Genomic DNA, 23,931 nt, shown 5'->3' with positions numbered 1-23,931 from the left:
CCTTGCTACCAGATCCCAAATGTGCTGTGGTTCCAGTAGCCCAATTTACAACACTCTTGGGAAGAATGAGAGAGCCACAGAGCAATTAGCAGTGCTCAGACCTGCTGGAGAGCACATGAGGTCCTATCTGAAAACCACATGCAAGTTTGATTTTTGTAAATTTACTCTGGAAAAGTAGAGAAGAGTTTAGTGATAACAGGTAGGAGTTTAATTCTAGCATCCCTTTTCCTATTCCCTCTGCTCTAAGAGACGTCAGTTACTTTTTCTCTTGCAAACAGAGAAGGGAGCCTTTTATTTCCCCCCCTCTCCTGAGGGGTGAGATATAAACCCCCTTACAGCACTTAGTAGACTGATAATGCAGAAGCTGTATAAAAGAATCAGGTGATATGACACATTGAAAACAGGAGTCAAAGAAACACAGATAGCATTTTTCAATAGTACCAGTTCAGGATAAATTTCCTTTTCGCATGAGTTCCTCCCATTCAGAGCTGAAACTGAGAAAACAATCTGCCAGTAGAGAGGTCCCAGCTGTGTCAAGGTTCCATGACAACTAGAAGTCATGACTGGCCATGCCTCCACAGATGTGTCTCTGGGCTTTGCAAGATAGCAATGAGATCAGAAACTTATAAAAAGGGCCTGCCATAAACTGCTGCAGCCTGCAAATGCCTCAGGCATTTGTTGGGGACAAAGCAGCTCCTGTCACCCATGGCTAGTGGGACTTTGCTGCAGCACTTTTTGGTTGCATATTTTCTCATGACTGTCACCTGTGTGGTGAAGGGTTTTTTTATTTATGCATTCATCATTTGTGTTAAAACAGCAATAGTAATGCAAAAATCTTCACTAGTAATGCCAATAGAAATAACATAAACTCCCCAAAAGAAAACGTTAAACAAGAGCAGTGTTACCAGCCAATTCACAAACCTTTTCTAACAGTGGAAAAGTGAAAGGTTTGTTGTGAAAAGTATTGATCTTTTACACTGTTGAAACTATCAATACCACGTGCTGGGGTTGGAACTCTCCAAGAAACAAATATTGATTTCCCTCTTTTCTGATGTACAAATGACAGACAATGGCTGAACGAACTCTGAATCTTTTAATTGTTTTGAGGCCAACAGATTCTGTTAGTATTTAATTTTTATTGTTTCATTGTTCTGCTGTTTTCTGCTGCCACCCCCCTACCCATCTTTGAAACCTTCGAGGGGAGATACTTTGCTTTTTTTTCCTTTTTTGTGTTAGAAAGACAAGTGAAGGAGTAGTTGAAATTAATGTAGTATTCCCTATACTGCAGTTCACTGTCCAGTCTGATTCATCTAATTTTAGTATTACCTTCAGGAACATTGTAGCAATTTATTTGAAACACAAGGTACTAGTGATGATATAGCATTCTTATTTTTTAAAAACAACACACGTTCCAGAAAATCATGCTATAAAATAAATGTCTTCTTTATAATAGTGAACTGTGGACATTCCATCTCAGTATAAATGCTACAAACAGAAATCCTGCTTCAGAATCTTTAATTTCACCAATTTTACAACAAATATGAATGGCAAAATTGAAAGAGAAAGACGGAGGAATACATAGGCACATGTGTTTCTATTGATCCAAATGCTAAGCAGAATTTGGAGCAAAATGAAATGGATTAGAGCAGAGTAAATTTTTTTTCTTTAATTTTATTTTATGGAATAAGCATTAATCTTCAATACCGGGTATATGTCATGTAAAGCTTAAAAAGTAGTTATTCATTGTCCTGAAGATCACCCAGACACAGTAAATAAATTTCATTTTTTTGGCAAGAGATCCAGGCGTTCACGCCATTGGTGATGGATCTTTCTCAAACACTGTCCTGTCTCTCATATAGTAATGAGATTACCTTGCTTGTTTTTGCTTGTCACTAAAGCCAAGCACACAGTTTTATTGAATGTATTGTTTCACTTTTCTGTTGCCTTAATATTCCTAGTAAAATATGATCTTTCTTTCCATTGGTGTCTGTGTCCTTTAAAACACCCCTGTCAATTGACAGAACAAGGGCCTAAGACCTACTGGGATCAACGTTAGATTTGTTGAAGTTGCCTAAGCAATGGTTTGTGCCACTCATTTTTTTCAACAATAGCCCAAGTCTGTAGAAAAGGGGAACTTAAGCAAGTATCTTGAGTTTCCTGAAAAGAACAAAATTCTTGGACAGCAAGCAGCATTCCCAAAGAGCTAGCAGCAACCTGAAGATACCTTGATGAACGGATTAGTGAGATTATGAGCCACGTTTGCCTGTGATGGCAATGTTGCCTTTTTCCCAACCTGGAAATGAAAGTAGAGATAATTTTAGTAAGGAGATAATATTAAAAATGGATCTTTATTTGGAAGTTTTCAGGGGCAGTTATGGAAGATGTCCACAAAAGCCCACTCCCTCCAGAGATGAGTACATATTTGTAGGTTTTAGGAAATTAGCGTAATTGATAAAAAGCACTAATTAGGACAACAAGTGGTGATGCAATTCCCCCCCAGGTCAAGTTCCTTCTCTGGAGTCCCCCCTCTTGGCACTGGCTGTACTTTGTCCATTAAAATGCATCTCAAAGAGTTGTTCTTGTGTGCCAGGAAGAACCAAGATGGCACTGGGGCCTTGGACCCCCCAGCGCTTGGAGCTCTGGAATTTGTTTTGTCTTTCTGCTTAGGGAAAGGACTTGGAAAAGTATTGGGAAAACTGGTGACTAATACAGTAGGATACAGAGCTACAAACATATATGCAAAGAATATAGAAAACATAGAAAAAAAGGCAAAACCCAAATGGCATCAGCAAGGTCTTGGGCATGAACACGTATGTCCAGATGGCCTTCTCAGCCCTATTTCTGTGTATTTCTGGGAACCAGAGAATCCTGCTTGAGCCTCTGCGGAGATGGATTTGGGAAGTAAAAATTCGTTTATTTTTTTCTCCTTGGGGCAGCTCCTGTTCCTAACATCAGCTAAGCCTCTCTCCACCTGATGCCTCTGTTGCAGCAAAACAATTCATGGCAGACAGAAGACACTGACAATTCCAGGGACATGGCTTTCTCCAGTGCCAGCTGTGAGTGGGAGTCGGAATAAAAACTCTGTAAACCACAACTCCACTGGAAGATTCCTTTCCTTTTCATTCCGTAAATAAGCTCTACATTCCCTTCTGAATTGTCAGTTGCTTGTTAAGGATGGGAACTTCTCTTTTATGATTTTTTTTCCTATGGTTTGGAATTGGATGAAGGTCTCCTTCATTCGCAAACTCCAGACCAAACTGCCTTTGGAATATGGCCCATGGGCAGTTTTTGCCCAGCCATGGTACTTCTAGATCAGAAAGCAAAGGCAATGGTATTTGCAGCCAAAACCCAACAAAGCCTGGGACAGCCAAAACATTCTGGGGAGACACAGGCCTCCAGCTGTTCCTAGAAATCAATGGAGTTCCTGCCAAATGGTTCTGTAGCACTAAGTGCAATCTCTTTGCCTGGATCAGAGCCTTGCTCAATGGAAAAAACAGAAAGATCAGCCAGGGTGCTCCCAAAGGCCCATCACATCGTTTTTATTCTGCTCATCTGGCTTAAGTTTGCAACTCAATGTGTGGCTGCAGTTACACTGATGAGGAGGAAAGAAAAACAAAACAAACAAACAAACAAACAAACACCAATAAAAAAAGAGCCTCATGGCAGGGCTATGACGTTCCACAAGAGGAATCACTGGTGTGCATTTCATGGACCTCTCTCAATCCTATTAAAGTACTGTAGTCCTGGTTTAAAATAGAGAGGTATGAAACAACTTTGGGAGACAGAAACTAAAATGGCTTATGGGATTTTTTTTTTAAGAATGAGGAAAATTACTCAAAAGGTGGTTTTTTGTAACATTTTAAAATATACTACATAAAAATTAACAACTGCAATAAGTAAGAATTAAAAAAGTAAGTTCTTTGGTGTACAAATAATTAGAAACACAGAAATGTGAAGATATGAATGCATATTTTCATAAAAATATGAAATTACAGACAAAAGTCTCTGATGGTAGAGACAGGAATGTGACATACACACACACTGAGTCCATGCAGCAACAGCCAATGCTTATTGAATGGCTGTGGGAAATGGATTTGTGAAGAATTCTCACAACCTGACAGAAAGCTCACAGTCTTGTACACCTGTATGCAAACACTGAGGTAAGGTGTGCTGACTTAGGAAGGCCATGGAATAGAGATGACATTGTGGAGAGAGAGAGAGACTGAACTAGAAACAAGTTTCAACAAGTTTCAAAATATGGTCCTGCAAAAAGACTAGATATTTTAGAGAATTAGAACTGTGAAAGATGCATTGTAGCAGGACCATGTGGGGAAAAATAGAGGTGATTTGTGTTAGAGTTAATAGCAGCATTGTGTGGCAAAAGCTAATAGGTTGAAAAACATTTATAAGGTATTGTAACCAGGAAATAGGTTGGCTTCTGCTGGAATGGCATTGAGTTTTACATCTCTTGTGTCTCACTATTCATCGAGACTGATAATGGAATCAAATCTTTTTAAATGCCTTCCAGTTGCCCATCTCTGCAAAAGCTGGGAAAACCAACAAAAGGCACCCTCTTTTATAGGGGCTTCAAATTTCCCACTCTTACCTAGCTGATTGGACAAGGGTCTTAGCTCCACCAGCTCACTGGCCAATGATATGGGTGCATTCATGGTTCAAACGGGTTGGCTGAAGTCCCCTGTTTGAACTTGAATCCAGCCTATCAGTAACACACCCGGGGACTTGTTTGCTTCTACTATCCAATGGATTAGGCTGGTTGAGTTGCTGTCTTGTTATGCCACATCATCTGTGCAGCTTTAGGCCACCTATAGCTGTCACAACCACAAACTACATACACTTAACTATAATACAAAGGTTGGTACTTTAATTACTCCTTTTTTAATTGTACTTTAATTAGGTCTTTTTACATTGCTGGATTTTTTTTTCTTCTGAAGAGAAGCTAGGATACTGCTCAAGAAAACTGTCACATCCAATAATTAAATTCCCTGATTTCTTCTGGTGCTGGGTAAGACCTTCAGGCTGAAAGACTTGACTGAAGGCAAAGAACTAGTTCTGTGTGGTTTTGTTGACTGAAGACCCAGTACCAGTTCTGCTCCCTGTCATATGGGAGGATGCACCCATTGATGACCCAGTACTGTTTCTGGTTGGTGTCAGGTTGGTGAATGTGTCCCTTGATGACCCAATGCTTGCTCTGCTTGGTGTCCCACTGGAGGGTATGTTGCTTGCAGACAAACTGTAACTTCTGTCAGATATCGCATGGGAGGATATGTCCATTGATGATCCAAAACTTGTACTTAGGTTTTGGGTCATCAGTGGACATATTGGACAGTCTGATGTCACACTGGAGGGTATGCTGCTTGCAGACAAACTGTCACTTCTGTCGGATATCCTGTGGGAGGATATGTCCACTGATGATCCAAAACCTGTTCTGTCTGGTGTCACACTGGAGAGTGTGTTGGTTGCAGACCCAGGGTACGTTCTGTCAGATATCTCATGGGAGGATATGCCCGCTGATGATCCAAAACCTGTTCTGCTTGGTGTCACACTGGAGAATGTGTCGATTGGAGACAGAGTGCACATTCTGTTGGATATCCCATGGGGGGCACACGTCCATTGATGATCCAAAACCTTTTTTCTCTGGTATCACAATGGAGAATGTGTCGGTTGGAGACAGAATGTACATTTTGTCACATACCCCATGGGGGGACATGTCCATTGATGATTCAAAACCTGCCTTCTCTGGTATCAGAATGGAGAGTGTGTCGGTTGGAGACAGAGGGTACATTCTGTCAAGTGCCCCATGGGAGGACATGTCTATTGATGATCCAAAACCTGTTCTGCTTGGTGTCACACTGGAGAATGTGTCGGTTGGAGACAGAGGGTACATTCTGTCAGATATCCCATGGGAGGACATGTCCATTGATGATCCAAAACCTGTTCTGTCTGGTGTCACACTGGAGAGTGTGTTGGTTGCAGACCCAGGGTATGTTCTGTCAGATATCTCATGGGAGGATATGTCCACTGATGATCCAACACCTGTTCTGTCTGGTGCCACACTGGATGATGTGTCGGTGGTATACAGAGTGCGCGTTCTGCGTGGTACCACACTGGAGGGTACAGGCACAGTTCTGTCTGGTGCCACAGTGGATGTTGTGTCGGTTCCAGAAACAGTATAGGTTCTGAGTCTAAGCTCTCCCCTGTGTGCTGGAATAAAAAAAACAGAAAAACAAATCAAGAGCAAATCTACGTTTCCTGTTAAATACCTCTCACAAGGGTATGTATGTGAAGTACTTATAACTGTTTGCTTCTTAAGTGCTTATTTGAAACACACGGCACCTGATTATAGATACTAATCTTTAATAGACAAAGGACATTAGCACTAGTATCCTGCCCTCAGAAGGGTTGGAAAACAATGGCACTTTATTTGAAGTGCTACACAATACTTACAGAGATCTTTTATCCCTCATCATTATAATTCCAAGGCTGTGTTTTTTAATCAAGTAAACAAACTTATTCTACAGTCTCCCTGTCACTGTTATTGGGGAACACTTGCCCTGTTGGCCACAGAAGGGATTTATTTGTTTTTGGATATATTTCACTATTAATTGAAATCAACACTTAATGTTCTTCAAATATTAGTCAAGCATATTGTTGCAGGCAACATTTTAATTAAATTACTCTAATATTCAAGTATGTTACAACAGTCTGACAAGTTAAAAGTTCACATAACTAGAATACTGAGTATCAAACAATTTTTGCATAGAAAAGGCACTTTCTTTACCAAATAGCATGTGTGGGCTTGAACTAACGTGTTTTTGTAAACTTTGTCCTAAGTTACATAATGTGATTTATAATATAAGTTTCATATTGTTATTATTTTAAACTGCATGATTTGTAATATTTAGTTACAACTATTACTTGTGTAAGCAAAGACACATGACAAGGAGAGCATTTGTACTAGGATATGGGCATTCCTTGGCTATGTAGTAATGTTGGCAAGTGATGCTCAGTTGATTAAAATCAGGTAAGAAATGCTACTACTCCTGTAAAAAATTAGTTTCTGGGAGACATCACTGCTTGGTGTATTATAGACACTTCCAGATAAGTAAACACTGTCAGTATGCTTTTCTGTTTTGCCTGTACTGATATCTCCATTCTTTCATGTCTGCCATCATCTCAGTAGCTGGAAAATTCTCTTTTGTGGCATATGTTGGTTTTGCATGGGTTTATTTTTGGTCAGGAGGGAAGAAGCCAGCCATGAAAGTGGTATTTCTGTGAGGAGGTGCTAAAAGCTTCCTCCATGCCAAGCAAAACCAATTGCTGTCTCCCTCTGAGAATAGGCACACTGCTAAGTCAATTACAAAAGCTTGTAATGCCTCTATGGTAATTTATTTATGAAAGACAAAACCTTGGGAACTCTCTTTTTCTTCCTCGGAGAGGTGGGTAGGTGCCAGGGTCTTCCTGCTCCAGGGCTGGCCATGTGGCCAGGACGGCGCAGCCAAGATGGGCACAGCCAGGCTGGCGCCATGTGGTGCGGCTGTCTCGGTGTGGCTCACAATGAGCTTTATTTGCTTTGCTTAGCTGCTTTTAGCCAGCCATGCTGCCAACAAAGAGCCAGAAGTAGTGGCAGTGGATTTTTTTTCCCCTTTTTGGTGCGCCACATGAGGAGAGGCACTGAGTGGAGCTGGCAGCTGGCGCGTCCCGCATGGCGCCGGCGGGAGCCGTGTGATCAGTGTGAGGGGCATGGCGAGCAATTGGCCAGGGTGAAGCCTGCATGGGATCAACCTTTCAACGCTGCAGAGGTCTATAAAACTTTTCAATTGATAGAACTTGAGAACAAATGAACTTACGAAGACTAATTCTCTCCTGAGTCAGAGAAAAGGAAAAGGGGAAGACATGTGAGGAGAACAACATGGCGACACTAAGGTTGGTGCAGAAGAGGGAAGGGGAGGAGGAGGTGCTCTGGGCCTCAAAGCTGAAATTCTCCTGCAAGCTGTGGTGAGGACTATAACACAACAATCTATTTCCTTGCAATTCATTAAGTGCGTGGGGGAATACAGAAATCACCTGCAGCCTGTGAGGAAAAGGTGGTCATCCTGGAAGGTGTGGATGCTGAGAAGCTGTGATCAAGTGAAAGACTTGAAAGAGAGAGAGAAGCCTTGCTTCCAGAGATAGAAGAAAACACCTTTGCTTTCGTACTAGAACAGCTTATCCTTGAAACAAAACCCCATGAACCAAATGGCCCATGAAAAAACAGTTGTGGGAAGACTTCTTTGCCCTTGGGAGTGACTCATGTTGCAGCAAACTTGGGTGGGGCTGCTACTCGTGAAAATTAGAACCACATTGGAAAAGTTCACAGAGAACTGTCTCCTGTGGAAGAGACTCCACGGCATAGCAAAAAAACACCTCTCCCTAAGCAGACTGAAGAAAGACTTTTAGAAGTGACAAACTGACTAAAAGCCCCATGTTTTGTCTCCCTCTGTTGTTGGTCGGAAGGAAAGAAGGGCTATGGAAGGGTTTTAAATCTCATGATTCTTTTTAAATTTCATTAATAGATTTTTCTTTATCTATTTTAAAGTTTTGAGCCTGTTTTGCCTTTAAAGTCTTTTACTTCTAATCCTTAACTCAGCCCATGAGCTTTTTAATTGTTCTTTCCCCTTCCTCTACTCAACTGTGGCAGAGGAGAATAAGTAAAGGATTTTTTGTAGGTGCACTTGCTTTTAATGCACTGTAGGTGCATTGGCTTTTAGCCAATGTCAAACCCATGACACTATCAGATTTTACTTTACTTACTATCACTGTGAGAACATTCACATGTTTCAAAGCAAATAAACCATTCACTACTAACAGTACTAAGAAAAAGTTACAATTATTTGAGGTCCACATTTACTGAATTCTGTCCTACACTATTTCCAAGAAAAAAAATGCAAGACAGAGGGTGACAAGAAAAAAGCCCAGTCTGACAAATTTCTACAACTTAGAGAAAGCAAAGTTTAAAAAGCAAGGAAATGCAAAGAACTGCAATGGCTTAGGGAGAGGTGTTTTTTTGCTATGCCATGGAGTCTCTTCCACAGGAGACAGTTCTCTGTGAACTTTTCCAATGTCGTTCTAATTTTCACGAGTAGCAGCCCCACCCAAGTTTGCAAGGAAAGGCTATTACAAAAACATTAATGGTTTAAAACAGAAAGAAAGGAAAAAGCCTTTAAAAAAATTTAAAATAGTAATGAAAGAAAAAAATGAAAAACCAAATACCCATCCACCTGCCACCAACACTCCCCCAAACCAAAAAAATCCAAACAACCAAGCAACCAAACACAAACAAAAATAAAAATAACCAAGCAAATGGAGACCACTAGAAAAAAAAAAACAACCTACTAAAAATTACAAAAATTTTAATCCCTGTCTTAGCTATCACCATCCCCTTCCTCTTCTAAAAAACGTCTCTGAACATTTCTGTTTGTGCTAGTTTTAATGCTACATTATGGAATGCTACATTTACAATTCAGTGTTTTGTGCATTTACAATTAAGTGTTGTTGCGTTTGCCTACAGCAGCTGTGCAGCATGAAGGGAGATGCTGGCTGGGAACCCACATCCTGTCATTGCTTGCAAAGCACACTTACCAGCAGGAGCAGGAATAGGAGCAGCAGCTCTACCAGATGCTTGGGGTGAAATGTGAGGCTGAAGAAGATCTGTTTAGTAAAAGTAAGTTTTAATAAGCAAGGAAATGCACAGAATGGAAATAGTTATGGTTACAAGGAAAGGTGATTACAAAATGTTAATGGTTTAAAACAGAAAGACAGGGAAAAGCCTTTGGTTAAAAAGCAAGCAAGCAATTAAAAGAAGTAAAAAAAGAAAAAAATCAAAAATCAAATGCCCACCCACACACCTCAACCCCTCCCCAAAACCAAAAAATTCCAATCAACCAAGCATCCAAACCCAAACTAAAACCAAAAAACCCCACAAGGAAATAGGAGCCAATAATAAAAAACACTAATCCATGTGTCAGCTTCCACCATCTCCTCTCTCTTCTGAAAACAGTCTCAGAACATTTCTCTTAGCACTAGTTTTAATACTCCCTTATGTTTATATTTAAGTATTGTTTGCCCAGAGAAGCTGTGCAGCATGAAGGGAGATGCTGTCTGGGAACCCACATTCAAGTGACTTTAATTGCTTGAAAGGCACAAAGCACACTTACCCACAGGAACAGGAGCAGCAGCAGGAACAGCAACAGAAGGAGGAGGTGGAGGAGGAGGTGGAGGAGCAGAAGCAGGAGCAGGAGGAGGAGGAGGTGGAGGAGGAGGTGGAGGACCACCTGCTTCAGAGTCAATGTGGCAGTGTGAAGATTCTGTTTGGAGAAAGTAAATTGTAATAAGCAAGGAAATGCACAATACTGGAATGGTTGTGTTTGCAAGGAAAGGCTGTTACAAAATGTTAATGGCTTCTAACAAAAAGAAAGGGAAAAGTCGATGAAGGAAAGGAAAGGAAATTGCAAGGAAAGGAAAGGAAAGGGAAAGGAAATTTCAAGGAAGGGAAAGGGAATTTCAAGGAAAGGAAATGAAATGTCAAGGAAAGGAAATGTCAAGGAAATTTCAAGGGAAGGATATTTCAAGGAAAGGAAAGGAAATTTCAAGGAAAGGAAAGGAAATTTTAAGAAAGGAAATTTCAAGAAAAGGAAACGAAAGGATATTTCAAGGAAATTTCAAGGAGAGGAAAGGAAATTTCAAGGACAGGAAAGGAAATTTCAAGGAAATTTTAGGGAAAGGAAATTGAAGGAAAGGATATTTCAAGGAAATTTCAAGGAAGTTTCAAGGAAAGGAAATTTCAAGACAAGGAAATTGCAAGCAGATCTCAAGGCAAGGAAAGGAAATTTCAAGGCAAGGAAACGAAAGGATATTTTAAAAAAAGGAAAGGAAATGAAATTTCAAGGAAAGGAAAGGAAATTTCAAGGAAGTTTCAAGGAAAGGAAAGTTCAAGAAAAGGAAAGGAAATTTCAAGGAAAGGCTATTTCAAGGAAATTTTAGGGAAAGAAAGGAAATTTCAAGGAAAGGAAAGGAAATTTCAAGGCAAGGAAATGAAAGGATATTTCAAAGAAAGGAAAGGAAAGGAATTGCAAGGAAATTTCAAGGCAAGGCAAGGAAATTTCAAGGAAAGGACAGAAAATTTCAGAGAAAGGAAAAGATATTTCAAGGAAGTTTCAAGGAAAGGAAATTTCAAGGCAAGGAAAGGAAAAGGAAGGCAAGCAAAGTTCCAGGAAAGGAAAGTTCCAGGAAAGGAGGAAGGATAATAATATTAAAAAAAAAAAAAAAACAAAAAACAACTCAAAAACCAAACACATACCCACCCACCACCACCACTCCCCAAAACCAAAAGAAATCCAACCAACCAAGCAACATTCAAACTACAACAAAAAAACCCCTAATCAAATAATGACCAATAGAAAAAAAATACAGCACTAATTTTAAGTCCTGTGTTAACTTTCATCACCTTCTTTCTCTTCTGATATATGTCTCTGAACATTTCTGTTTGCACTAATTTTATTGCTTCAATATGTTTACAATTAAGTGGTGTTGTATTTGCCTACAGAAGCTGTGCAGCATGAAGGGAGATGCTGGCTGGGAACCCACATCCAAGTGACTGTAATTGCTTGCAAAGCACACTTACCATCAGGAACAGGAGTAAGAGGCACCAAAGCTGCTTCGGATTCAAAGTGAGCCTGTGAAGATTGTCTTCCTGTTCTTAATGCTTCAATTCTGGCAGTGCCAGTGAGTAGAGATCCCTAAGATGTCCAAACATGTTCTTTAAATAAAAGTAAAAGGAATCATTAGTGCCAGGCAAGCTACACTTAAATGCCAAATAGCACACATCCACATTTGTTACAAAAGACAGAATTTTTTTTTAGCAGAGAAATCAAATACAGTTTGGAAGCCAGGCAGATTCTTAGTCCCAGGACTTGAACATCAAAAAGGTCTAACAATGGATTTTGTATTTCTTCTAGAATGTTGAATAATGTAATTGAGGAGCAGGGAATGAGTCCACACCCTAGTTAGAAGATGCTGTGATGTTTTCAAGTATGCAGTACAGCACTGATCTCTTGATACAATTTTTTCATTTTATTTAAATACAAGACTCACTGCAGGTTCAATTTTTGTTCACAAAAAATTACCACATAGTTTCAAGCTAATGTTCACACTTCCAAGATGAGTCAAGTTACTAATCCTTCCACTCCACAGCAAAACAATTAACTTGCAGTAACAAAAGAAACATTGTAAACCTACAGACCTCTGAAAACAAATAATCCGATTGCACTAGAACTGGAAAGATGTAGCTGTTTCCATGGATGTAGTGGAATAATGTCCCAATTTTGTTATATTGGTTTAGATTGATGATAAAGTTAGCAGGACAAGAGAGCACAGATGATTTGGCAGTACTGGTAACTTTATATCTACCCCAAGTAGTCTCAACTAACCGTTGAAATTATTGGTCTTCTTTACAACGCATAATCATATTTTATTTGTTATAATTTTTCCCTTCAGATAGTATGAAATTGGACTTTTGAATGTAAACCTGTGATACAGACAAAAATTAACCTTGTACCACAAACAGGGATTTACAAAGGTTTTTCAGTTTTCCTTTTCAGTTTTCACATTGCTGATCTTCAGAATAGATGTTAACCCAGGTAAAATCAACCGGGTTGTTTCGTTGTGGTGTCTAGGAAACAGCAGTGGCAAATTAACCCATATCACATCTTTTTTCATGAGAAAAAATCTCCAAAATGTCTTGGTTCTGTGGTTCTAGTCCTAAAAGAGGATTCTTGAAGATTATAAGGCCTTTAATTTAAATATGCACATCGCAGACTAACTAAGGCAGTTCTAGAGGATGTGCCTGCAAACAACTCCACTGCTTTCAATGACAAGTGTCCCTAAAATGATTCCTAGCTGCTTACCTCACTCAAGATTACAGGACTGCCCTTAATACAGTTTGGCATGGAGTAAAACTAAAATCCATTAGGTGACCTCTGTCTATAAAAAGGCAAACTTTGTAATAAAACCTCAGTAATGAGCTTGGAAAGGAATCAAACAGGAACTAGAGATGAGGGCAGAGGAGAGAGAGAGGGAAAAGGGTGAAAGAGAGATGAGGAAAGGGAGAAAGAGAAAAAGGGATGGAGAAAAGGAAGTTCACAGTGACACCGACTGTGCGCCATTGCTGCTGTTTGTATATGTATTGAGTTACCAAGTGCACCTGAGGCTGCAGGTGAACAAGAACTTCACAGTTCTGCCCCACCAGCGAGCTCCCCAGCACATACTGTACTATGTTATTTATACCACAAGCACTCTGTGCAAATATGAAATGCAACTTTTTGTGTTTATGATTCTCTTCTGGAGAGAAAGAGGGAACAGGCTGCAGGTGCTTCTGCAATCATTGTGAGGTCAAAAAAGAATGGGAGTTGGGATGGGACTTAAAAAAAAAAGCAGCATCCACTACCAAATTAGAAAATAAGGATTTTAAAGCTGGTGATTGCCACAATGCCTCCTGTGGAAAGATGCCACCCATGGGACCTTTTGTGCAGCTCTAAAATGGATCATCACTGTACTGGGGAAATATTTGTAATTCAACCGTTTGACAAAAAAATTCATCTGTGCTAATTAAGCTTCATGGGAATCTCAAGGCATTATATATTTCATATTTCCATATTTTAGTGTGGAAACACGATAATGCACACATAATTTATGTCTTTATCATATTGAAATGTATGTATGCATGCAAGAGGGCAACAGTGAGAAATTATAATCTGCCTTTCTTGAATGTTTGATTTTGTGACCCCGATCCTGCAATTATATTCTGCATTAGAACACAAAATCTACAATCAATTGGGAGGAATTACTGCAGAAGCTTACACACTGTATGCAATACTTACCCTGTCTAAGTTCCTTGCACTTTACTTGATTACCTACTCTCTCTCTAATTCAGACAGAGAAGTACAATGAAAGAAATATGTACTCACTCTGCCTTTCCTTCTCTCATTAGGAAAAAAATTCTGCTTTAGCACTAATGTATTCTGCACAACTACAAAGACTAAGGGATAGTTTCTGTAGAAGACCAAACTTAAAAACAATAAGGATGCATTGCATTGAATCTGCATTCAGAGCTGAAAATATGGCACATTATTGGTAAATTTCTCTTTTTTTTCCACTCATTGTTTTGTCCTAAAAAAATCAGTATTTTGAAATGTGCAAGTCTTTAAACCTACAGAAGCAAAATAGCTTCTATATTTAAACATTCTAAATAGCAATCTCTTTTAAATGAGGAATGCTCTAAACACCACAGTTAATTCTAGAACCGTGGGTTGAAAAAATCTGATACTGACCAAGAAGGAGCCTGAAAATCTCATCTTTTTTGTTTGGTTGGTTTTGCTTTTTTGTGGGGATCTTAGTTTTGGTTTTGTTTGTGGGTTTTTTTAATTAGTCTTGTGTATATTAATGGGAAAAAAAGTGAAGGGGATAGAGGGATATTAATTTCCAAATATATATACTTCTGTCCATGTTTGTTTTCCCATCCATTATTTAATACTGTAACTGCAAAACTGAAAGTTGACATCATCTCTGAAATACCATGTGCAAGAGTATACATGGAAATTCTTTCAACTGTTGACTGCAATACTTTTGAAGCTTTTTGCTCTCCACATGCTCAGAGCATAATCTGTCTGCCTGTTACAGCTCAGATGCAAAAAGGAAAGAAAATTAAAAAAAAAAAACAACAGGATTGGTTTTAGACTCTAACCTGGAATGATGCAGCCTCTGGCCTGTCTCTCATTGCTTCCTCTGAAAGGGTCTTCAGGCTGGGGAGTGGCATGGCTGATGCCACAGCCTCGTCTCTGACCTAAAGGGAAAATAGCCCAGCATCAGTGGTAATTCTCCTTCAGACACACCAGCGGGGGTGAACGGTGTCCCCTTGAGCCCATTGAGTGGACTTGCTTTGATCACTGGACCTAACATCCATGGATAAAGTACAACTGATTGAATTTTCATTGCAAATAAATCTCTCATTCACAGTGCTGGGAGAGAATGCTACCAAAAAAAGAAAAAAAAAAAAAAAGTACCCTGCCCTGAAAAGAGAAAGGCCACGGACATGGCACGACGTATCTATTACTGTAAGAACACAGCAGTTGCTGCATGACATTCACTTCCAAAGTTTGAAAGAAGCCAGTATGAAGATGGTGGTGGCACAAAGGAAATTTTTTATCAGCACAGTTTGCTGTAGGTGAAGCACGCAGTTTAGGTTCTGTCACTTTCCATGAGCATTAAAGGAAAGAGACTTGAAAAAGATATCTGAAAATAAAGTTAAGAACAGTTTTGGTGAATACAGAAACTAAAATAAAGAAGAGATTCCCATTTTGCTAGGAATGAAAGATATAGTAAGGGAAATGGACACTCCAAGGTAATGAAAACATCTCTTTTGTTCTGTGCTGCTGTAGATTAAAAGCAGTTATAAAACCACCTACCATTAGAGCTATAGTATAATATGAAAATATTCCTTTCTCCTAAATAATTAATATGTATAGCTTTGTTGGACCTTCAAATAGTCTTATACCAGGCCACACTTGTACAAGTCAGAGAGAAAACTTGAGATCATTATTAAATTTAAAATGAGCTTTAAAAAAATACCATGGAAGGTTCTGACCACAGATTATGACTTCCTGCATTTTCTTTTCCTATTAATAATTTTCAGAGGTTAAAGTAGCAGACACAAAGCCAAATGTTTTATGGCCACCAAGTATGTGATCTGTCATTATTCAGTAGAGGGTTAACCACCACAATTGCTAATTTTTTGTATGCTGCATTAGTCTTGACAACCAGAAATAGTGCTCAGCGAGGGAAGGCAAGGGAATTTTGTCATAACTTCTACATTTAGAACAAGGTGTGTGTATACTGCAAACTTGCATTTTATTCCACTATAGTTTTTTAAGATGGTAGAAGTTGAGGGAGGAAACTTCAACTCTAAGGAAAGGAAGTTGCTTTGCAACAACTTTTCTCCTCCCCTGAGAATAAACAGTTCTAAGAGTTTGGCATGTTTGGAACACAAATCAGAGGGAGCACTTCAAATTCCTACCTCATTCAGGGCAGCCTCCACAGCTTTTATATGATTAATGATCAACTCTTCGTCTCTATTATAAAAGAAAAGAAAACAAAACAAAACAAAACAACAATGGAGTAACTTTATAGAACTGAAGCTCTTCCAATGTACAAATTAATCTTCAGCTACTTTATGGTTTTGATGTCTTGTAAAATAATTGTTGATAAACTGTTGAAATTGTTGATAAATTGTTGATAAACTCCAATGCAAACCCTAAAAATAGTTCATATTGGTGCATTTGGTGCATTTCCAAATGAAAGATGCGTCTGTTGAGGATAAGCAATTAAAACTGATCTAATTATATGCCTATCAAAACTATCATGGCTTGGATACAGAGGTCATTAAAAGTCTCTAGCAGGATGGTATTATATTCTTGTATTGGAAAACACTGACAGATTCTGTTTATTTCATCTGCTTTGCTTATATGCTCCAAAGGGAGAAAAAAACCCCTATTTGTTGTGAAGAGCTGCTAGAACAGCGAAGGGAAAGTTGTCTTTGTTGATTTTCAGTTGCTATATACAGAAAAAAAATGCCATTTTTAAAGTCTCTACACATGAAAATAATCTTTTCTGGATATATGTGTGGCCACAAAGAAGAATGTCCAAAATAGATTGGGGTGATTACAATGGAAAGGGCAAGCGTTCTAGAACAAATCCTTCTGCAGGTGACAGCTGCTTTGATCAAATCCTACCAAATAACATTTGTCATTTTAATTAGCTTGTTAAACATTTCATTGAGGATTATACAAATTGCATTATTTCCCTGGTGCATAAAGCCCTTACAGTTTCTCAGATGTTCGTCTTCAGAGGTCAAATGAACCCATGTATGACTAAAATTTTTTTAGATCCTAGCCATAAAACAATATTCATAATACATGCTTCATACTATGCTAAGTATTAGAAACAAAGTCTGCAAAGTTGTTTTATTTTAATCTCGCCATATGGCCTAAGAATAGGTTAGTAATAAGCTCCTTCAAGTCAAGGGGGCTCCTTTTGACCACCAGTCTTTTCAAAACCAGTGCCTGAGCCTTTCCTGCCACTCCAGGTTATGGTGCAAGTGGTGTGGGGATTAGGTCTAAATCCAAAACTCCCTGAAATCAGCTGGAAGATCTGTCTTGTACCACAGGAAAGGCGAGATCCAAAATGGGTTTCAGTCCCTTTGGCAGTGAAGACCTGTCCCCTAGCTGATGCTTCTGTATTTACTATAACTAAATGGTATCTGCCTATAACAAGATGGCGTGGAAACACAGAGAACAAACAATCATTTCTTAAATAAACAAAACTTTAAGATCTGCCAAAGAGATGTTGTCAGATCAGTAAGATCACACAGGTCTTTTGTTTGCCAGTTCTTTCAGCACCCAGAATTTGGAGCACTATTAGGGGATAACTGCATAAAATGTATGACCTAGTATTTTGAACTAACACTTTTGTTTTTAGAAGATTATGTCTGAATTTCAAAAAAAAAGGAGACAGATGTACTTTTCTCTTCTAACCTTACACTTTCCAGGGCTAAAACCTGCCCATGGAAGTAGGAATTTAAATTTTTATACATTTTAAGTGACATCCCCCAGGCCCCAGGGCTCACATTGCTCCCTGTTGGATGGCACGTTCTGCCTCCTGGAGAGTCTCCTGCAGCTGCTGCTGGTCCTGCTCTGTGTCTTTCAGGAGTCTATTCTGGTGATCCAGAACTTGGTCTCTTCTCCTCAGCTCTTCTGTTGCATTAGAGAGGCTCTGCCAGCAGAGAGCAGAGTTGCTATTTAGCCCAAAGAAACCTCACTTTATGCCACTGGCTACTAACCAACATGGAAGACAAACTGATTGTGAAGTACATTTGGACCACTGCATCCTACGGTTTTATGAATTTCCTAGCAAAAGCATTAATGACTCAGAACCACCCCCCCCCCCTCAGTTTTTAGTATATTTGCTATGTATAAATAAGTTTTAGAAAACAAAATTAGCGTAGGTAAAAAGCCCAAATCAAACCCCCACTGAAGACTTTTTCCTTAATTGTTGAAAATAAAACATCCATAGCTTAAGAAAAAAAATGGAGTCTTTGAAGTGTTTTCTCAGTAGCCTAAAATTCTCAGCAGACTGAGTAGTGTGTGTATTTACTCCTCTTATTTCATTTATACAAAGATTGCACTATTTGGCTTGTTTAACAGAAGGTGAAACTCTGGTGACTGTTCCAGAAGAATAACACTACCATCAGAGGTACATTGGAGAGCTGGCTTCTATCTTTGTTGGTACATGAGTGCAATTCCAGTGTATTACTCAGCTCCTGAATTCGTCGCTGGTGTTCTTGTAAAAGCAATTGTGCCTCATGCTCACGCTGCAAAGCATTATCTAACTCCCCCTGTACATTGTCTTGGTTGATTCTCTGGAAAGAGAAAGAAGTTGTGCCTGATTCTGTAATTATATTCAGTGCTTTCCCTACCACTAAGTGAGTTCCACTTGCAAACCTACCAAATTCCAAAACAATTGCATGCTTAGGATTAGTATTGAGGTTTTTTTAACATGAAGACAGATCACTGGACAGTAAAATGGCAGACCAGTTAATTACTGTGATTTTTATAAAGAACATTCATGTAAAGTCTTGGCATTCATAATTCTTGTCAAAGTAGCACCCTAGGATGCAAAACTTCAATATTTAGAAGGAAAAATACGCAGATCAATGTTCAAAAACTTAGTGGATAGCTTATTAATCCTTGTAAACACCTTTGTGGACTGTTCTTCTCCTCCAAAAACTGTTCCAGATTGAGGAAATAATTCTTCAAGGAAAGTCGTCATCTACGTTTCAACTACAATCTAAAATGCAACAAGTTTCGTCCAACTGTCCCAAAACACTAAGGGAATAAAACCTGTTAAGAACAAAACTGAAGATGACTAGAGATTTTTGAGTTAAAAAAAAAATCCATTTTACTAGCTAGGAACAGGAAGGACAATGGGTGAGACATCATCTAGCAGATATTCTCTGCTTGGAAGTGTTTGGATTGGGACACCCTGACAGGTTCTACCAACTAGGCTTCACGTTAGGGAACCCACAGTGTCTCGGTAAGTCAATCAGCAACAGCAAAAGACTCAGGGGAATTTTGGGCATTTGTGCTACTGACAATATCGGAGAAGGCTTTTTCTCCCCCTGCCAAAAAGTAACTTCTTCAGGGAAACAGACCCAGGAAAATTTGAACTGTTTTTATTATAACAACATCCATTATTATGTTTTTCATCAACATCCATTTGGAGTTAAAACTGCTACATTTATATTTCATGAACTTCTCATGAACGTACTTTTATTGAATACGTTCATTCCAGCTGACTTTACTCTGTGGAAGTGAAATCTTCTTTTAGGATACATAAATCACATCAACATTTCCAACAAATGGGAGAACCTGCATTGCTGAAGACCAAACTGTCATTTATACAGGATACCTCCTTCTACAAATCAAAAGGAAACTCCAGTGGAAAAAGGGTATTTCTAAATACATCTGTCTTCTAGTTTAGTGACATTTACTGGACAAGTTTTCTGGAAAATTCTATTGAAAGGAAATCAATTTTATGCTTGTTTTCCAAAATAAAACAAATCAAAAAATGTGTAGAAAGGAGAATCTCTTTTAAGCAAGAGAGTCTCCAAGTCAAATGTACTTACACGCTGAAGTTCATTTAATTGCTCTTGCAGTCTGCAGGCTTTTTCAGCTTCTTTTTGCATCTCGTTGAAAGCCCATCTGCATTCTGCAAGCTGCAGGTGCAGTGAGTGGGACTCTACCTCTGCTGCATGAAGCCTTTGTAAAAATCCAAATATTTCTTGCCGCAAGATTGCTATGTTTCTCTGTCAGCAAACAAAAACAAGTTGATGGGCTATAAAGTCTGCTATTTTAGCAAGCAAATGAATAATATTTAAGACCCAAGAAAGTGAAGACAAAACCATCATTTTTTCCTCTATCTCTAAAAGACATACACAAAAGTCTGAACCTGTCACCTACCAAGGGTTACTGCAAATTCTGTTTACAAAGAACTACTATTTTCACCTAAAGTCTACTATAAAATATTAGGAGAGAAAGTGTTTGTCTTTTCATTTTGGTTAAAGGGAAGAAGGTTATCTTTACTGAAAGAAAGGATGGTAAACATGAGAAAATAGAAAACAATAATAAAAAGCAACCTTAACACTTACATCAAGCCAAAAGCAAATTTGTTCTTAGAAGCTACTACAGATCTGATAGAACTTGAAAAAAAAATCTTTTACTTGGATACACTAACCTGTTGTGGTTTGTTTCAGGTATGTTCTGTTTCCCCCACGTTATGATGTTAATGGTTCTGCCTGCGTTCCCCTCCGTTCCACAGTTCCTTGTCAATCTCCCAACCCCTCCCCGGTTGCCCCAGTTACCGATGTATCTTTTTAATTCCCCGCCCCCGGCTGCCTGCCAGTCACCCGGCACTCCTGCCTCTATCTCTAGAACCTTCTAGCCAGAGCGTCGGGTGATTGGTTCAGGGGCCGGGGGCCCTCCCTCCGTTTGTTACAATTGGTTCTCCTTTTATGTCTGTCACCTATGTATCCCCCTTCCCCAGACTCGGATTTGTTCATGTGTTGTTACCACCCCTACCTCCCACTCCCTTTAAAACCCAGTGTTTTCCCCCCCCCACTCACCCCCACCCCTCGGCGCTTTCCTGTTCCTGGATCGTTTGGGTACGCTTGGTCCCTCCGGGGGCTCAATAAAGCCGATTTTGCCACTAGCTGGAGAGTCGCTCTTCCTCCTGCGGAGTGCAAGTCCTGCACGGCAACGTCCCTTTGGCTGAAGGCGGGCTGGCCGGCTAGCCTGGGCGTTCACCATCTGCCGGCCGACTTCACTAACCCTCCTCCAGAAATCCTTTGTCAATAAACTAAAAGACCTATTCACACTCTAATGTGTGACAAATCTACTTCTTAGTGTCCATGTAGTAGTACTTCATTGTCATGGACTCATCACCAGCCTGAAACCAAAGAAATGCTGCTATCAAGGGAGCTTCACCATTGCTGTAAACCTATTTTCCTGAAGGAGGACTGTAAATCTGCTTACTGTGCTGGGCAGTCTGTCATACAATCCAGTTTCCAGGGCCTGGCCATTTACTCTCTGGAGGCCACGAGCCAGCCTCTGTGTGAGGGAGTCCCTCTGCAGGCAGGCTCTGCACCCACGAGCGTTCCCTTGAGCTGTCTCCCTCAGAACGCTCAGGTTGTCCATCAGTTGTGCAAAGCAGTTCCCGGCTGCACTGATAAGTGCAAAAAAGCCAGGACCGTGCATCTTTAAGAAACAACACCACAAAGGAAACATCGAGCAGGTTATTAGTTCCCGTTTCTTGTAATATCCCATTCTTTTTCATTTATACAAGATGGAATCTGTAAATATTCTGAAAGACAGACTACAGAATCTGAAGCGCTGTTCAAACTTTGCTTCTTAATTTTCAATTCCTTAAAAACAGCATGATCAAAGAAGAAAGTGCCTGCAACTGAATCTAAACACATTTGATTGAATGGCAACTTTGATACCAATTTAGTGTTTAGCCTTTTGGAAAATGCATCATCTTGTCTTTGTCCTGCTATTTCCCTTTATTGACATAAATGATCCCTCTTCTTGTATCCTTTTTTCTGTGACAAAAATGTGGGGACTCCAAAAGTAGAGGTTAATAAAGAACCAGGGATGGCAGCAATGCAGATGAACCAAGGGAACGTGTATCAGTTCTCACTGTAAATAAACTGCAGAAACACTCTCCAGCCTTCAGCTTCCATGGCTCTATATACTGAAAGGATATAATATCCTATCAGCTGTTAAAGAAAATGAATCTGTTCCAACAGTACAGAGATGTGATGATTCAGAGAATGTAGAAAAGAGTTATTATTTTATCTTGCAATGAAATTACTCCTTCAGGGAAACAGTCCCACTAAAATTTGTATTGACTAGCTCAGGATATAACCTCTAGTCAAAGGCGTCTGTTATGTATTTGTGCTACAACAATATACAGTTAAAATTGCCTTGTTTGCTGAGAACACCCTGCAGTTCTGAGATGGAGCTGATTATTGCAGTATAGAGGTGAGAACTAGTCAACCAGTGAAGTGCTTCAATCCAGTCAACTCCTTCCTCTCCAAAACCTGTGAAAGAGAATTGCAGCTAGCAAGATAACTGAATCACTAAGATATGGCACACTGCTATCTCCAGCTCTTTGAGAAATTAAGCAAAAATAAGCATATAAACAACAAATTAGACGGAACAATTTAGACTGTTTTAAGCATGCTTCCAGAATTACTTTTTTTAAAAAAAGTAGATGAATCTTCTAATTTGCAAAACATTTTTGATACTGTTTATCCTTTTAGAGGGAAGTATAAACTGGTAACAGAAAGGGGCAAGTAGACATAATCTCGAAAGAAAATTTTAAAATCCTATGCTAATATTTTACCTGAATCAGAAAGCAATTTTTGTGGAAAATTCTAGGAATTTTAGTAGGAAATAGGTATTAAAAATTATTAGAAAAAGAAGAGGAAATACTTTTTTTTTAAAAAAAAAAGTGAAAGTTAATCATTTAGGAGCATTGCAAGATATTTACCACAGAAAAGATGCTGCAGCGCCTAGTTCTGAAATCCGTAACACAAATATCAAGGATATCAGATACTGTTGAGTTCAGGTGCATAATTGCAATTGTACTTGCAATGCTTAACATAAGAGTAGGCATTTGCTCTTAGAGTGAAATACTTTCATGAAGAAACACAAAAAACACAAATCCATAAATAATAATTGTCAGAATGTCATTAAATATGTCTTTATGCCCTAGCAATAATAATAATATTGCTCTTTGTTATTCCCTAAGCATGTAATTTGACATAACATTTTAAGAACATTGCACTTACGTGTCAAAGGATGCCTGCCTCTGGATTCTCCCAGACAAACTTGAATTCCAGAGCTTCCTCTGCATCCATATGTCCAGACGAAAAAGGTACAAGAATATCGAGCCAGAGCCCTCAGCCTGTCAGCAGCCAGAACTGCGATCACGGCTCTTCGGAACGCATAAACCAGGTTCTTGGCTCTTCTCTGCCTCAGCCTGCCGTCGTCCTGGTTTCTTTCCATGACAGCAGGGAGAGCATAAAGGAGGCTGACGATCTTGTGGTTCAAGAGTTGGTGCTGGTTCACCTGTTCCTGGAGAATGTCTCTTTGGCAAGACGTGGCACACAGTCGGCCCTAGAGAGAGCACAGGGCCCCTGACAGCAGCGCACAGGCTGCCAGCAGGGATGAGCGTGCCTTGAAAGCATCTAATAATGAATTTTTCAAGGAATTGTTTTCCTGGGTCAGTTGTGCACACATTTGTTCAAGGCCACACAATTTTTGCCTGCTTTTCTGCTTCCTTTCTTCACATTCCTGCAACAGAAAGAAAGGAAACGAAAGTGGAAGAAATATTAACTAGATGGTTTTTACCTAGACAAGAGCAAAAAGAAAACTCTTAGTTTTGCCATTCAAAGGATTCATTCAAATGATTGATTCAAATGAATCGTTCACTCCTTGTGAGCACTTGATAATGAATTTTTCAAGGAATTGTTTTCCTGGGTCAGTTGTGCACACATTTGTTCAAGGCCACACAGTTTTTGCCTGCTTTTCTGCTTCCTTTCTTCACATTCCTGCAACAGAAAGAAAGGAAACAAAAGTGGAAGAAATATTACCTAGATTTTTACCTAGGTTTTTACCTAGACAAGAGCAAAACGAAAATTCTTAGTTTTGCCATTCAAATGATTGATTCAAATGATGGAGCAGTGGCCGGATGATAAAGAAT

General features: G+C 39.3%; 1 protein-coding gene across 4 annotated transcripts; it reads right to left on the bottom strand.

Moving 5' to 3' along the window:
* Positions 1 to 1,097: 1,097 nt before the first annotated feature.
* Positions 1,098 to 20,667, bottom strand: LOC143692160 (uncharacterized). Of its 4 annotated transcripts, XR_013180012.1 has the most exons (11): positions 20,401 to 20,667; positions 19,793 to 19,972; positions 18,353 to 18,526; positions 17,735 to 17,880; positions 16,127 to 16,181; positions 14,798 to 14,896; positions 11,681 to 11,795; positions 10,215 to 10,364; positions 9,640 to 9,708; positions 4,607 to 6,222; positions 1,098 to 2,293 (listed from the first exon to the last, which is right to left on the bottom strand). XR_013180012.1 is itself a non-coding variant. In XM_077171732.1 (10 exons), the coding sequence occupies exons 2-10, from the start codon at positions 19,850 to 19,852 to the stop codon at positions 5,510 to 5,512; spliced, it is 1,581 nt and encodes a 526-aa protein (XP_077027847.1). In that variant the 5' UTR covers positions 19,853 to 19,972; positions 20,401 to 20,667; the 3' UTR covers positions 3,526 to 5,509. The 4 variants fall into 4 exon arrangements, 3 of the variants coding, with proteins under 3 accessions (XP_077027847.1, XP_077027849.1, XP_077027848.1); XM_077171732.1 differs by lacking the exon at positions 1,098 to 2,293 and having other exon boundaries at positions 3,526 to 6,222; XM_077171734.1 differs by lacking the exons at positions 1,098 to 2,293; positions 18,353 to 18,526 and having other exon boundaries at positions 3,526 to 6,222.
* Between the last annotated feature and the right edge of the window lie 3,264 nt (positions 20,668 to 23,931).

This window comes from Agelaius phoeniceus, chromosome Z (genome assembly GCF_051311805.1).
Source record: "Agelaius phoeniceus isolate bAgePho1 chromosome Z, bAgePho1.hap1, whole genome shotgun sequence".
NCBI classification, from domain to species: domain Eukaryota; kingdom Metazoa; phylum Chordata; class Aves; order Passeriformes; family Icteridae; genus Agelaius; species Agelaius phoeniceus.
The sequence above is the reverse complement of the archived record's forward strand: the minus strand, read 5'-3'. Positions and strand labels throughout refer to the sequence as shown.

Bases quoted from the DNA above. Each gene is read 5' to 3' on its own strand.
- LOC143692160 (XM_077171732.1), bottom strand. From the start codon at position 19,852: ATGCAAAAAGAAGCTGAAAAAGCCTGCAGACTGCAAGAGCAATTAAAT. The intron at 18,527-19,792 runs GTAAGTACATTT...TTCTCTTTCCAG, and splicing joins AATTAAATGAACTTCAGCGT to AGAATCAACCAAGACAATGT. The intron at 9,709-10,214 runs GTAAGTGTGCTT...TTTACTAAACAG, and splicing joins TGCTGCTCCTGTTCCTGTGG to ATCTTCTTCAGCCTCACATT.